This window comes from Leptodactylus fuscus, chromosome 3, assembly GCF_031893055.1.
Source record: "Leptodactylus fuscus isolate aLepFus1 chromosome 3, aLepFus1.hap2, whole genome shotgun sequence".
Classification (NCBI taxonomy): Eukaryota; Metazoa; Chordata; class Amphibia; order Anura; family Leptodactylidae; genus Leptodactylus; species Leptodactylus fuscus.
The window spans coordinates 155,143,227-155,159,480 of NC_134267.1; the positions used below are offsets into that span (position 1 = coordinate 155,143,227).

The window sequence follows — 16,254 nt, forward strand, 5'->3', positions numbered from 1 at the left end:
GTCGCTTCCTGTAGCTTTTAATCAGTTCCTGGATCCTGGATAAAGGTATTTTGGACAAACAATTCAAGTTCAGTTAAGTTAGATGGTCGCCGAGCATGGACAGCCCGCTTCAAATCATCCCACAGATGTTCAATGATATTCAGGTCTGGGGACTGGGATGGCCATTCCAGAACATTGTAATTGTTCCTCTGCATGAATGCCTGAGGATTTGGAGCAGTGTTTTGGATCATTGTCTTGCTGAAATATCCATCCCCGGCGTAACTTCAACTTCGTCACTGATTCTTGAACATTATTCTCAAGATTCTGCTGATACTGAGTGGAATCCATGCGACCCTCAACTTTAACAAGATTCCCGATGCCGGCATTGGCCACACAGCCCCAAAGCATGATGGAACCTCCACCAAATTTTACAGTGGGTAGCATGTGTTTTTCTTGGAATGCTGTTTCTTTTTGGACGCCATGCATAACGCCTTTTTTTTTATAACCAAACAACTCAATTTTTGTTTCCAAAATGAAGCTGCCTTGTCCAAATGTGCTTTTTCATACCTCAGGCAACTCTATTTGTGGCGTACGGGCAGAAACGGCTTCTTTCTCATCACTCTCCCATACAGCTTCTATTTGTGCATAGTGCGCTGTATAGTTGACCGATGCACAGTGACACCATCTGCAGCAAGATGATGCTGCAGCTCTTTGGAGGTGGTCTGTGGATTGTCCTTGACTGTTCTCACCATTCTTCTTCTCTACCTTTCTGATATTTTTCTTGGCCTGCCACTTCTGGGCTTAACAAGAACTGTCCCTGTGGTCTTCCATTTCCTTACTATGTTCCTCACAGTGGAAACTGACAGGTTAAATCTCTGAGACAACTTTTTGTATCCTTCCCCTGAACAACTATGTTGAACAATCTTTGTTTTCAGATCATTTGAGAGTTGTTTTGAGTAGCCCATGATGCCACTCTTCAGAGGAGATTCAAATAGGAGATCAACTTGCAATTGGCCACCTTAAATACCTTTTCTTATGATTGGATACATCTGGCTATGAAGTTCAAAGCTCACTGAGGTTACAAAACCAATTTTGTGCTTCAGTAAGTCAGTAAAAAGTAGTTAGGGGAATTCAAATCAATAAAATGATAAGGGTGCCCATACTTTTGCACCGGTCAAATTTTGGTTTAATGCATATTGCACATTTTCTGTTAGTACAATAAACCTCATTTCAATCCTGAAATATTACTGTGTCCATCAGTTATTAGATATATCAAACTGAAATGGCTGTTGCAAACACCAAAATATTTAGAACAAAAAATGATTAAGATTAATAGGGGTGCCCAGACTTTTTCATAGGACTGTATCAATGTACAGGCAATTCATAATGATCATCATCTATATAAGGTGTCTGATGGTCACAGTTGACCCACATTCAAGCAAATATGACTTTTTTTTGGAGTAAAGGACCCGCAAAGTAAAATTACTGTATAAATATTGTATCCTTACTTACTTACCCTTTTGGTGCGCAGGGCAATAGACGCTTTATATACAGACATTGGTGGTGTATATATTCAGCAGTGGGGAATACAATATCTAGGATCCTATTAGCCATTATATGTCTGGCCCGGAAAAGCTCACCTCTTGTGTATATGTACTAATACATTTTATTATACATACAATAAAAGTTATGTTTTAGCTCTTACACATTTTTCTTTTGTTATTTTCAAAATAGGAATACCCCTTTAATAGAGGCGAGTAGCGTATTCAGACTGTTCATCACTTAAGCAGAGACTTAATCATGTACACACTTAGCAAAATAAATACATAGGCTATACTCACTTTACATTTTTATCATCCTCATAATGGATCCAAAATGAATCAAATCAGATACAAATGGATGCCAATGAATGAGCATCCATTGACATCTATTTTCCATAGATTTAAATCATATAAAAACAACAAAACATGCGTTGTCTGTTTTTTCTTTCAGGCACCAAAAGTGTGTTAGATTCTACTATTCTGTCAGGCAAAATAGATGGCACTGGATACTGGAGAATTTCTGCTACAATTATACCTATAGGGAAACTGTCTGTGTTTTCTTAGGTACAATTGACATGCTGTGACAGGCAACTCATGAATGGGCATTGTCTTCTGGGGAAATTGACTACTTACTGCAAAGTGTACCCACGGATTACAGTTGAATTCGGGGGGTCATACCAGTAGGATCAACTTTTTTTTTAAGGATTGTCCAAAGTTGATCACTGGGTGTTCCAGAATGGGCCATTTTATATTTGGCTTATTGTCAAGGTACCCTTCGAGCAAGTAAAGAGTATCCAAAGTGATCAACCAAATTAGGGCCACATGAATTTTGTATTATTGCCTATAATGTAATATCCTATAATGTAATATTATATTCCTGTAAAAGGCAGGATCACTGAGCAGACCTGAGTGTCTACGTTAGGTCCCCTGTCTGCAGGTGCACGATCATAGGGTCAGGCAAGTAGAATACTGGGATGTTAATTGCTGCAGAATTTCAGTGTTAATAAGATCTTATACATGTATCAAGGACAACTGTTATGTACTCACTTGTGAACACCTCCGCTTATTCCCACACCATGTCAAAATGTCATCATTCTAGAAAAAGGGGATTAGAAAATCAATAACATATATCGTGTCCATTTCATACAATAAGAGTACAAATATTTAAGTCTTCAAAGAGAATTTTCAGAAATAACCCTGACCTTTACAATTCATTGCTCAATACAGCATGCCTCAGATAGTAAGAAGTAAATGAAATGGCCACAACATTAATGCTAAGACCCCACAATCTGGAAATTCTGACTTGGTGCTTGGTGCCAAAGGTGCTGACTTGGCCTCCAAAATTTCAAAATCTCAATTGGATCATGTTTCATAAGTGCTGAAGAATTGGCAGGGTGCAGTGCTACCACAGCAGTGAGATGTAATGCATTTTGCTTTTGCTTGTCCAGTCTATGATGTCATGGAGGCCTGAAGCAGGGTTAGTATCCTAGTATTCTATTGCTTTATATCTGAGATGCATATCACTGTTTTTGTATGGATATAAACCAATGTTTGGTTATAACAGAGAGTGATGATACTCTGTTAAAAACACCACATATATTTCTATTTTCATTAAAACCACGCTATAACTTGCATGTAATACCACCGGATACTGAAGCAAGGCACTCGATTTTTTTTTTTACATTTTTTTAGTGTTTTTATATTGCAGTTTTGTCTTGGGGACAGATTCAATGTAAAGGGTTATCCAGTTTCTAATATTGATGTTCTATCCTTAGATCCCTGAAAATCTTCTGTTTTGGAGCATCGTGGCTCCCGGTAATGCATACATCCTGGGGGCTGCACTGCTCACTCGCTCTATGTTTTGTAGCAGCAGGCTTTGGTACTGAAGGATATTTAATCAATATTAGAAACTGGAAAACCCCTTAAGACCCTGTGGAAAAAAGTGGCATTTTACAGTCACTGCAAGGTGGATGAGATTCTAGTGAATCCCATCCCCATCTTGCAGAAAAATACACACAGCAGACATGCTGCGATTTCAAAAACCGTTACGGTTTCACCATAGGTTTTCTAGATCTCTGCTTGCTGTCATTCATTCTGATATTTCTAGTAGATAAATTTCTGACTATGGTCATGTGATATACAGTTCATATTCAGGTGATATACAGTAAATAGTCAGGTGATATACAGTCCATAGTCATGTGATGAGCACACAGGTGTGTACATCACATGACCATGGACCGTAAACAACATGACCATGGTGAGACTTTTGTACACTAGAAGTAACAGAATGAATGACAGCAAGCAGAGATCTAGAAAAGTGAGGAATTGATACAGGAAGTATATTGGAAAATTGTATAACTTCTTATTATGGAACAACAATACAAACAATAACATTTATCTTTCAATATTGGTCTGAAAGTGGCCAACCCCTTTAAGAATGTAAAGTTCACTGTTGCTGTGATTTCATGTATGCCATTTACATTTGAGTCACTTGCTCCTCAGTTCTTCTTTAGAAGCAGTTTACAAAGTGTCACATTTTATGCTGCCAATACTGCAGTATAAATGTGTTGTTGAATGAACCTAACCATATTTACATGAGTGTGGACAATTAAAAATAATCCTTTTTACAAATATAAATAATTAGAGATTCTGCCGCATTTTGTTTAACCATTGAAACATGGTTCTGTTCTTTATAATCTGTAGGGAAAAAAGGACTGGCGAGCAACTAACAGAATTATAATGGACATACAGCAAATATCAGTGAGATAGAGATGTAAAGTGCAATATTAGTCTTCACATCTCTATGGTAATTTTCACTTTTCTGTTCTGTTATATGGGAAGAGACATTCAATATAATGGACAGAAATTGATTCAATGGGCCCATTGTTGGATTTCCACTATGCATTTCCATGTCTATCTTTTTGCTGGATGATATTCTGCTTGCAGAACTTTTTTTATGTGAGTTTTGATGGTATTTTGAAATAAGACTCCTAACAGTCTTGTGTTGTGAAGACAGCCTGAATAAAAGTTTATAGTTCTAGTAGTAATGTAAGTACTGAAAAAGAACAGATAAAGTTCTATTATGTTGCAGACACATTTGTCTCTAATGTATTATAAAGCATCAGCCTCATGTCTAACAAACTACTAAATGTAACGGATAGTTCCCATGTTTGCCCTGTGATTTTTGCCTTTATAGATACCTTGTATTCCTAGACACAATATTCATGGATACAACTATCACGTGGCCATCTGAAGTGTTACAAATACAATGTTACAGGATCAAAATGTGTTATTAGATCAAAAAGAGCAGATGATCCAGTTACCTGTAGATTGGTGAAGGTGGCAGACAGCTGTGTGATGTGTAGGGTCAGGCATCGTGATGTACATCTGGCCAGTATTATTTTCTTATCAGTGTCCCCTCCATCCATCTTCTGCACTCTCTTTCCTGCAGCAACAATCATAATGCTATAAAGCAGGAATACTACATTTTTACCATTGAGGAAATCCTTAGCCATGGTCAGACGTTAATTCAGCTCCTTCCTAGTGCTGTTCTGCTCCTGTGTATCATTCTGCAAGCAATGTGTGTCTGAGAGGGTGATCCTTCCAGTTAAGACACTCCCCCAGTAAATCACCCCCAGCTTCAAACAGGACCCCCCACCATAATCTCTACTACAGTGCAGAAGTTTGCATGTATCCCCTGCTGATCTCTCATTGCTACATGTGGGATCTGTATTGCATGATGCCAGCCCAGGTGACAGAACATTTCTCCAATTGTGCATCTTTGTTTTGTAAAGTGGTTTAGCATGGAGAGATTTTAAAAGTGGCCATGTAATATGCTCTTAAGCAAGATGTCTTATTGGCAGTGAGGGGTCTTACATAAAGTCACATATAACTCAAATGGTAATCATTAAGGTTTCCTTAGTTTTTTTCACTTCATGATGTCATACATCAAAATTTTTGAGTTCTTGGGCCAAATTTGCAACAATCAAAATATATGTACCGTATTTTTCAGACTATAAGACGCACCTAGGTTTTAGAGGAGAAAAATACGGAAAAAAAATTTCAAGCAAAAAATGGTAAAATATTTAATGTATGGGAGTTGTAGTTTTGCAACGGCTGCAAGGCCATATTGACAGGTGACCCTGCAGATGTACGGGGATGTATAGGGCGTTTTTTTTTGTGGGGCCAGGTGTACTTTTTAGTTATACCATTTTGGGAAATGTCCATTGCTTAGATCATCTTTTATTTAAATCAGAGGCAAAACGGTGAGAAAAACCCGGCGGTTTAGCACTTTTGATTTTGACATTCACTGTACAGGAAAAATATTAGTAGACCGGGCATTTCCGGACACAGGGATACCTATTGTATATATGTTTCACAGTAATGTTATACTTTTATATGTATTCTAGGGAAAGGAGGTGAACTTTTATTTATTTTATTTTTTATTATTTTTTTTAAGTTTTTTTTAATTTTTTTACTATTTTATTAGCGCCCCCTAGGGGGCTTGAACCTGCGATCATTTGATTGCAAGTCCCATAGACGGCCATACAAGTGTATGGCTGTCTATGGGAGATTCTATACATTACTATTGCGGAGGGTCATAGACCAGCCGCAATAGTAATATAGCGATGACAGGCCTGGGAGCCTTCAGTAGGCTCCTGGCTGTCACCGGAACAGGTTGGCTCCTGCAAGCTCTCCGCACAGGAGCTGGCCTGCAACTTTAAAGGTATGGGGCCGGTGGGGACCGGTCCTAAGGCTAACTTTAAATGTTTTTTTTGGGGGGGGGGGGAGAGAGGACATCTGTAATTTTTACAGCGGAGTTGTAGGAGCTTGTGCCTGCGATCTCTGATTGCAGGCATAAGCTTCGGTATTTGATGGGGGGGGGGGACTTTGATGAGTATTCGCTCATCTCTACTCCTTTCTTAAAATCGGACAACTCTGCACTTCGTGGCATCTTGCATGTGACTAATGCCAATGCTGCTTCCTATTTAACGGCAGAAGGCATGAAGTACATCACGACCGCAGATATCTTCATTAGCATGGGTGTCCAAATACTTATTGGTAGACAGTGTACAATATAGCCTACTTAGTGGAATTGTGTTGGGGCTTTATCAAGGTTTAGTCATAGTATATGATTATTTTTCATATCTTTTAATCACTATTTATTTTACTGATCACTTTTTTCCACCCTCTGGCAAAAAAGCAGAAAATACCTTTGTGAAAACAGTGTACAGTGCAGACTACAGCAGGTCTGTCATTTCATTGTCATGTCACAAGGACCACTGAGGCAGTAACTTACTGAGCACAGACTATACAGAGTACAAGAAAGCCAAAGTAGTAAAGAATAGAGATGAGCGAACACTAAAATGTTCGAGGTTCGAAATTCGATTCGAACAGCCGCTCACTGTTCGAGTGTTCGAATGGGTTTCGAACCCCATTATAGTCTATGGGGAACATAAACTCGTTAAGGGGGAAACCCAAATTCGTGTCTGGAGGGTCACCAAGTCCACTATGACACCCCAGGAAATGATACCAACACCCTGGAATGACACTGGGACAGCAGGGGAAGCATGTCTGGGGGCATAAAAGTCACTTTATTTCATGGAAATCCCTGTCAGTTTGCGATTTTCGCAAGCTAACTTTTCCCCATAGAAATGCATTGGCCAGTGCTGATTGGCCAGAGTATGGAACTCGACCAATCAGCGCTGGCTCTGCTGGAGGAGGCGGAGTCTAAGATCGCTCCACACCAGTCTCCATTCAGGTCCGACCTTAGACTCCGCCTCCTCCGGCAGAGCCAGCGCTGATTGGCCGAAGGCTGGCCAATGCATTCCTATGCGAATGCAGAGACTTAGCAGTGCTGAGTCAGTTTTGCTCAACTACACATCTGATGCACACTCGGCACTGCTACATCAGATGTAGCAATCTGATGTAGCAGAGCCGAGGGTGCACTAGAACCCCTGTGCAAACTCAGTTCACGCTAATAGAATGCATTGGCCAGCGCTGATTGGCCAATGCATTCTATTAGCCCGATGAAGTAGAGCTGAATGTGTGTGCTAAGCACACACATTCAGCACTGCTTCATCACGCCAATACAATGCATTAGCCAGTGCTGATTGGCCAGAGTACGGAATTCGGACAATCAGCGCTGGCTCTGCTGGAGGAGGCGGAGTCTAAGGTCGGACCTGAATGGAGACTGGTGTGGAGCGATCTTAGACTCCGCCTCCTCCTTTTCATGAAAACTTTAATATAATAATAGTTTCATATATTAGAACATGTATTTTTAACTGCATTACATTTAATTTCCAACGCAGAATTAGCTCATTGTCTAACCTCCTGAATTCTCATGTGCCGCAATAGTGTGCAATGATTGTTATTTTATATCAGCATTGATGTTCCAGAATTCTTTTTTTAAACAACTGTAATTTTTGTTGAAGGTTTTATACAGAACAGAAAATAAAATGAGTCAAACAAAGACAATAAACAAGAAGGGAAGGCCTAACCGCCAAACATGTTCCAAAATTGTTTACGCTTCAGTTTCTAAAAATTTGGAAATTAGTTACTGCCAGCTGTATTATCTGTAATGGGACTATTGACTTTGTTGTGGATTTCCTGAGACGTCCTCTCTTGGGAAGAACATCAACTAAGTAGAAGGGAGGGAAGGTGAGTATAACTGTTTATTATGTTTTGTCACCTCTCCTGCACTTCCACATATTATACTGGGATCTGAAGAGACCCCAATGTATAATAATGGGGTTTCTGGTTTGTGCTGAATAAGTTGAGCCTGAAACGACACAGACGAACAAACTCACAAATACTGTATATGTTAAAACCGATCCCATGAGGTTTGCCCATATCTATAAACATGCTATAAAAACCTGATACCTAGAGGACCTACCCATACCTCCCAACCGTCCCGATTTCCGCGGGACAGTCACGATTTGGGTGACATGATCCGCGGTCCCGGTTGGAGGGAGGTATGTCCCGATTTCAACTCAGATGCGCGCGTGGTCGTATCCATGGCAACCGATCAAGATAACAGATTGTCACCACTAAGAAAGTTAGAGAAAATCTTTAAAACTCTGCAGAATTTTTAATTACTTATATTTGCAAAAATGTTTAATTTTTAATTATCTACAAATTCAAAAATAATTATGTAGATGGGAATACCCCTTTAAGACACATCTTCCTTTTATCACCTGTTTCTTCTTTCCTGGCTGTCATATCAGTTTATCAGTTCCAAAACAGATAGATCATGCTGGACACAAAGCGGAAAAACAGATAATTTGTAAGAATTTTCACCCTATATGAGCTGTCTTTTTTGATCTGTTCATGGAAGAGAGATGGAAATTTCCAAGCACACCCCAGAGCGGAGACACAACAGAGGATGTCTCCATAGTCCTGCTCATGAACCTGTGACCTTTTTAACTGGCCCTCATCCCAAACATTATCACATGTCATTAATATTTCTTTTACCCCCAAGAAGAAGAGCTGTCTACTCCTGGAAAACATCAAGTAGCAGATTCACACCATCAAACACCACACAGACTAACAGCATTTTAATAGCCGGTTATAGACAAGGTGTCTCGATCCTTGACATCTTTAATAGATCTAAGGTTACAAGTTCACTGCAGTAACACTTGTAATGGATATTAACCATTTGTTGCTGGATGTTCTATGGTAATTGTGTGAAATTGGGCAACATAAAACCACCAGAAGTCCATAATAATTTAATGCACAGACATGACATTTTTACTCACTTGCCATTTAAGCTAACATTTTATTGGTGCCTGGTAAATATCAGCAATTTCAATTTGCTCCATACCATTAGTGATTTTCACCATAATTGCACCAGGTATTTCCTAACTAAAATGTGATTTATTTTCCAAATCTGCTTAATAGCTATTAATAGAGGGTTAATGGTAGGCAGAATAGGCGTGTTAAACTTAAGTACTAGAATATTGGAGTAGATGTGCAACAAATATTAATAAATATATCAAATAAATATTACCTCACCAAGTAGGTTACAAACGTCTATACAATATACTTCATTGTTAATCTGGGGGAAAATCCTATGCACTAATTGTAAATGGTTTTGGTTGTCATTGTATATATTAATTTCACAATAAAAGGTTTTTCCAGGATTAGGTTTGTTCTGGCTCCAGAAAGAAGCGAGATGCTCATTCTTCAGGCCACTTCGGCTCGTGATTCATTCTGAAGACAGTCCCTCCTCCCCAACTAAGCCGATTCATTGGGCATAATCCGGAGCGGAGTGTGCGACTGGATGCCGGGTCAGTCGCGGCTACCGTTTTTTGGTCCGGAACCTAAATGTCAGAAGATATTAGGTTAGCCATGATAATCAGGTCCACCCCTGATGCATTTGCACATTGCTCTACATATCCATAAAAAGATCATCTCTACAATGCTTCATCAGTTTGTGGTAACACATCTATGTTTCAGTTTTTAGTAACGGTCCCTACACAGCAGAATTATTAGTTTAAGATGTATTTTAGACCTGATAGGCTCCTTTAAGATATCGCATTTGTGTATGCACTATATGTAAAGAAAGATGTGTCTGTACACGCAATCACTTCACTTGAAGTTCATTATATTGCGTCACTATTATGCAATATTCTGTGCTGTCACAACATACCCACCGTTCATAGATTTATACATTTAAAAAGCTATAAATGGGGTTCTTTGGGCAAACATGCTACTGAGTAATCCTTCTACAGATATAAGGATTGTGATAAAGGAATATTTCTAGCTCATCTCATAGACCTTGTATAATTAGTGTGATTAATCATTTGCAAGAATGTGACATGCGATTTAATGGGGTTAGGATGGATAGGACATGAGTGTGTGGACGTAGAGTTCTGCTCATTACAATTGGAGCTTTGCATTGTGTAATCATTTGGGCCTAATTGTTTTCACATGTCTGAGTCCTTCCTGAGAGGAATGATTGATGGATACTGAGCCACATACGAGATTGACATTTGAACCTTTGCATACTGTTATAGTGACAATATATACCTGTTAGTACAAAATAAACACCTCCGCTACATTGTATAGTGGAAGACTTATGCTAGGTTCACACTAGCATTCAGGTTTCGGTTCTTTGGGTTTACTTGGGAACCCGAAAAACAAAAACCAAAGCCGCTTAAAAAGTGGTTACTCACAGAAACTTGTGGACCCCATTAACTATAATGGAGTCTGCCAGGTTTCTTCCTGAAAAATGCGGTGAGAAAAGTTCCGATTGCAGTACATTTCTCTCTGCATTTTTCAAGCAGAATGGGGGATGGAATCACTGACCGGTGTTTTAGCACAGATGTGAACTCAGCCACAGTTAGTATTAAATAAGTTCTAGATTTTTAATATCTGATCTGTGTGGGTCCGTCACTGGGAACCCCCGCTAATCAGCTGTTTGAAGAGAATAGAGCATGTGGTTGAGCACGGCAGCCTCTTTACTGAATACCAAGTACAAAACATTATGTATGGGCTGTGCTTGGTATTGTAGCTGAGTCCCATTCACTTGAATGAAATCAAAATTTGTGTCAAACAATATACTGGGTACGTGTACATATATATTTAATTTAAGCAAAAAAGGGACAGAGAATTTCCAAGTACACTTAAAATATAAATTTTAATAATATTATTTAAAAGATCCAAATAGTTAAATGAAATAATTCTTAGAACGTTCAAGTAAAAAACAGTGTGTGTTTTTTGTTTTAGTATACTGCACGCGATCAATATTCCAGAAGTATATCTACCAAACTGTAGATGATATTGAAAGTTGTATATCAGTGAAAATATCTCACACATATACACTGTGTGCAGAATTATTAGGCAAATTGTATCTGAGAGGATTCTTTTTATTATTGTTCAACAACTATGTTCTCAATCAACCCAAAAGACTCATAAATATCAAAGCTTCATATTTTTGGAAGTTGGAGTGTTTTTTTTTTTTAGATTTGGCTATCTTAGGAGGATATCTGTTTGCGCAGGTAACTATTACTGTGCAGAATTATTAGGCAACTTAATAAAAACCAAATATATACCCATCTCACTTGTTTATTTTCACCAGGTAAACCAATATAACAAAACAAAATTTAGAAATAAACATTTCTGACATTCAAAAACAAAAAATAAATAAATCAGTGACCAATATAGCCACCTTTCTTCACGATGACACTCAAAAGCCTTCTTCCATCTATAGATTCTGTGAGTTGCTTGATCTGTTTACGATCACCATTGCATGCAGCAGCCAGCACAGCCCCTAGACACTGTTCCGAGAGATGGACTGTTTTCCCTCCCTGTAGATCTCACATTTTATGAGGGACCACAGGTTCTCTATGGGGTTCAGATCAGGTGAACAAGGAGGCCACGTCATTATTTTTTCTTCTTTTAGACCTTTACTGGCCAGCCACGCTGTGGAGTATTTGGATGCATGCAGTGGCGTAACTAGGAATGGCGGGGCCCCGTGGCAAACTTCTGACATGGGGCCCCCCCCCCCAACCGACACCGACGCCGAAGACCTCGACCGACCTTCTCCACATTCTATTATGTCCCTTAGTAAGCCCTGCACACAGTATTATGTCCATTAGTGGCCCCTGCACACAGTATTATGTCCCTTAGTGGCCCCTGCACCGCAGCGGTAGCGGCTGTCACCGGGCCCCCTAATGGCCCGGGCCCTGTGGCAGCCGCCTCCGCTGCCTCTATGGTAGTTACGCCCTTGGATGCATGTGATGGAGCATTGTCCTGCATGAAAATCATGTTTTTCTTGAATGATGCCGACTTCTTCCTGTACCACTGCTTGAAGAAGGCGCCCAGAAACTGGCAGTAGGTCTGGGAGTTGAGCTTTACTCCATCCTCAACCCGAAAAGGTCCCACAAGTTCATCTTTGACGATACCAGCCCTACCAGTATCCCACCTCCACCTTGCTGGCGTCTGAGTCAGCGTGGAGCTCTCTGCCCTTTATTGATCCAGCCTCAGGCCCACTCTCATTTCATCAGTCCATAGAAAAATTAGTCTTAAGATATTTCTTGGCCCAGTCTTGACATTTTATCTTATGTTTCTTGTTCAAAGGTGGTCGTTTTTCAGCCTTCCTTACCTTGGCCATGTCCCTGAGTGTCGCACACCTTGTGCTATTTGATACTCCAGTAACTTTGCAGTTCTGAAATATGGCAATACTGGTGGCAAATGGCATCTTGGCAGCTTCACGCTTCATTTTCCTCAATTCATGGGCAGTTATTTTGCACCTTTTTTTTTTTTTTTTTTTATCAGCACGCTTCTTGTGACCCTGTTGGCTATTTGCCATGAAACGCTTGATTGTTTGGTGATAACGCTTCAAAAGTTTTCCAATTTCAAGACTGCTGCATCCCTCTGCAAGACATCTCACAATTTTTGACTTTTTAGAGTCCGTCAAATTTCTCTTCTGACCCATTTTGCCAATGGAAAGGAAGTTGCCTAACAATTTAGCACACCTTATATATAATTATATTATTATATATAATAGGGTCCACTGTCTGGAGATAATTACTACCTCAAATTGAATCGTGTGATTATATAGCTGGATATTTCCCAAATGCTCAACTCACAAATCTGACAGCATGCAGCCACTGCGTAATATTGACTGAACTAGGGCCAACTATCTGGGATTTATTATTAGCTGAAATAAACAGCGCGATTCTACTGCTAAGTCACACATGCACACTCAAATATTGGTGTTCCGGGACATGTAACGTCAGTCAAAGACAGAAAGAGGCCTAAAGAGGAACCTGGAATATCATCGGACACCCAGGAGAATAAAGTATTTGCTATTTTTATTTGCTCACTTCACCCGGGGCCCACCGCTGAAGAATGGGCAATCAGCAACCGCTACAGCTGCTGTTGCAGTTTGTGCAGTACAGGACTACACAGCATAATAAGTACTGATGGCTCGTGATCCCCGGCAGTCTTCACACAGTTCTGTAGGGAGTCATGACCCACAGTTTGGGGACCAGTGCTGTAGAATATATTAAGGCTAAGGCCCCATGTTGAGAAAACTCAGCCTTTTCTGATGAAAATGTTGCAGTTTTTTTGAGCCAAAGCCAAGAATGGCTACAGAAGGAATGGAAAATATATAGAAAGCTTTTATACTTCTACTTTCTGCTCAATCCACTCCTGAATTTGGTTCAAAAAGGCAACAAAATCTACAACAAAAAAGCTGCGTTTCCACAAAGTGGGGCCTCAACCTAAAGGGAACCTGTCAGGTAGTTTTTCCAACCTACACAGCATAAAGTATTTTCATATGGTGTCCTTCAAAAAGATTTCTGTTGCCAGACAATCAAGTCCCTTTAAAGGGATCCTATCCTTTAAACACATTTTTTTCTCCCTAACATGTCGGAATAGCCTTAAGAAAGGCTATTAGTCTCCTACCTTTCCTTGTCTTCTCCGTGCCGCAGTTCGTCTGCAATCTCGGTTTTTCTTGGTATGTAAATGAGCTCTCTCACAGCACTGGGGGCAGGCCCAGCGCTCAAACAGCACTGGGATCATCCCCAATGCTGCGAAAGAACTCTCCAGCGCCTCCTCCATCTTCTTCTGCAAGGAGGTCTTCACCGCATCTTCTTCCGGTGATGTCTTCTAACTTCTAGGCCTCGGGCCTAGGGCAAAGCCGACTGCACATGCCCATGGCCGCAAGAAAAATGGCCGCTTCCACTGTATTGTAATCGGCCATTTTCTCGTGGCCAGAGGGCATGCGCAGTCGGTTACAAGTTAGAAGCCGCCACTGGAAGAAGACGCGGTGAAGACAGATGCAGAAGAAGATGGAGGCGGCAATGGAGAGTTCTCTTGCAGCATTGGAGACGACCACAGTGCTGTTTGAGCGTTGGGGCCCGCCCCCAGTGCTGCGAGAGAGCTCATTTACATACCGAGAAAAACTGAGATTGCAGGCGAACAGCGGCGCGAAGAAGACAAGGAAAGGTAGGAGACGAATAGCCTTTCGTAAGGCTATTCCGACATGTTAGGGAGAAAGAAAATGTGTTTAAAAGATAGGATATCTTTAATACTTTAAATCGGCATATGTAAAATTACTTTAACTAGTCACGGGGACTGGGAGCAGCTTCATCTAGTCATATGGTCATCGATCTAAATCACATTCTATGGGGTAATATGTACGCATTATGTGTATAAGCCCTAACACCTGTGTCAATAGTAAGGAGAACTGATGTTCTGAGAAATCTGCATACACTGTACATATCAGATATCACACAACAACATTTACTATTCTATTTTATCATAACAAGCATAGCAAATGTTACTTTTGCTGGATTTATCACTGGCATACAGTATAGCGACAACCATGGCAAAGAGATAAGTCCTTTATAGATTGTTTCCGCTTTAGCTTGTTTTCCGGCACTTTAGTTAAATAGCCCTTAAAGACTCGGAACAGATTAATAAAGTAATACCTAGCACCTGGAAATTACGTTCAGTACTTACTTATGGACAGTGGATGAACAAAAGAAAGGGGGAGACATGCTCAGGATCTCTCACTGCAACATGTGATTGAATAAGAGGGATCAAAACCTTTTGCATTATTTGCTAGTAATACATTACACGCAAGACTCTCTGCTCCGGATGTGTACAGAGTCTTTGTAGTTAATGTCATTTCTTATGTTCCATGAGGTCATGATCTGGTGCTGTAGGATGGTAGTCTGAAGGGAAATGTGAGGAAGTAATACTTTACATTATTCAATGCCTATACTTATGCGTATTCTCTCTAGCAGGAGCAATCATTTGAAATAAATATGTTCTGGATGTTTATTTTTCTTTTAACTTTATTTTCTATGTTATCAGTTTTACAGTTTTGGTATTTTTTAACTACCTTATTATAATGACATTACAGATTTTCACATCAACCACAATTCACAAGAAAAGTCACTGACAGTGATATCACAGGAATAGGATTATGCACTCAGTGATATCACAGTACATAGATAATCCAGTAATGCCACATTACAGGGAATGTTTGCTGTGATGTTACAGTACAGGGATATTTCACACATTAATGTTACAGTATAGGGATAATGCACACATCAATGTTACAGTACAGGCATAATGGACACAGTGATGTCACAATACACTGATGTCACAGTACAGAAATAATGCACACAGTGATGTCACAGTACAGAAATAATGCTCACAGTAGCAGGATAATGCACATGGTGATATCACAGTGCTGCAGTGATATACATAGTGATGTCACAGTACAGAAATAATACAGTGATGTCATAGTACAGAGATAATGCACACAGTTACTGTATGTCAAAGTACTAATAATGCACACAGTGATGGGTTCAAGCCCGGCTCATACTTAAAGAAAAAATAAATAAAACAAAACTTTATATTTATGAGGGTTTCTCAATTACCTACTCAGCACCCAAAATGCCAGGCTATCTCGCTCAATCCCTTTGATTAAAACGGCTCTGCCTAAACAGGTAGAAAAAAACGGAACACAGGTAGGTAGGAGATACCAGACCCAAGAAGGCATCAGCAAGTCAACACACTTGGCAGCAGAAATAAACTGGTAGGAGATTCTGAGCCCAGATAGACAGCAAACACAGTGGTCACCATGCACTGGGCCACCAACTACAGACAAGCACTGGATATTGGACAGGATCTAGCAGTGGACATTATACCACAGGCTGATAACTGATACCTGGCAACACAAATGGATTAGAAGTCAGAAGTACTCAGGCTT

General features: G+C 40.0%; 1 protein-coding gene across 1 annotated transcript in view; it reads right to left on the reverse strand.

The window, feature by feature from the left end:
* LOC142196907 (anosmin-1-like) overlaps positions 1 to 12,723 on the reverse strand; it is a 41,659-nt gene extending 28,936 nt beyond the window's left edge. Inside the window, exon 1 of the mRNA XM_075266888.1 lies at positions 12,628 to 12,723. Coding sequence (XP_075122989.1) covers positions 12,628 to 12,723 — 96 coding nt within the window. The remainder of the gene's footprint in view (positions 1 to 12,627) is intronic.
* Between the last annotated feature and the right edge of the window lie 3,531 nt (positions 12,724 to 16,254).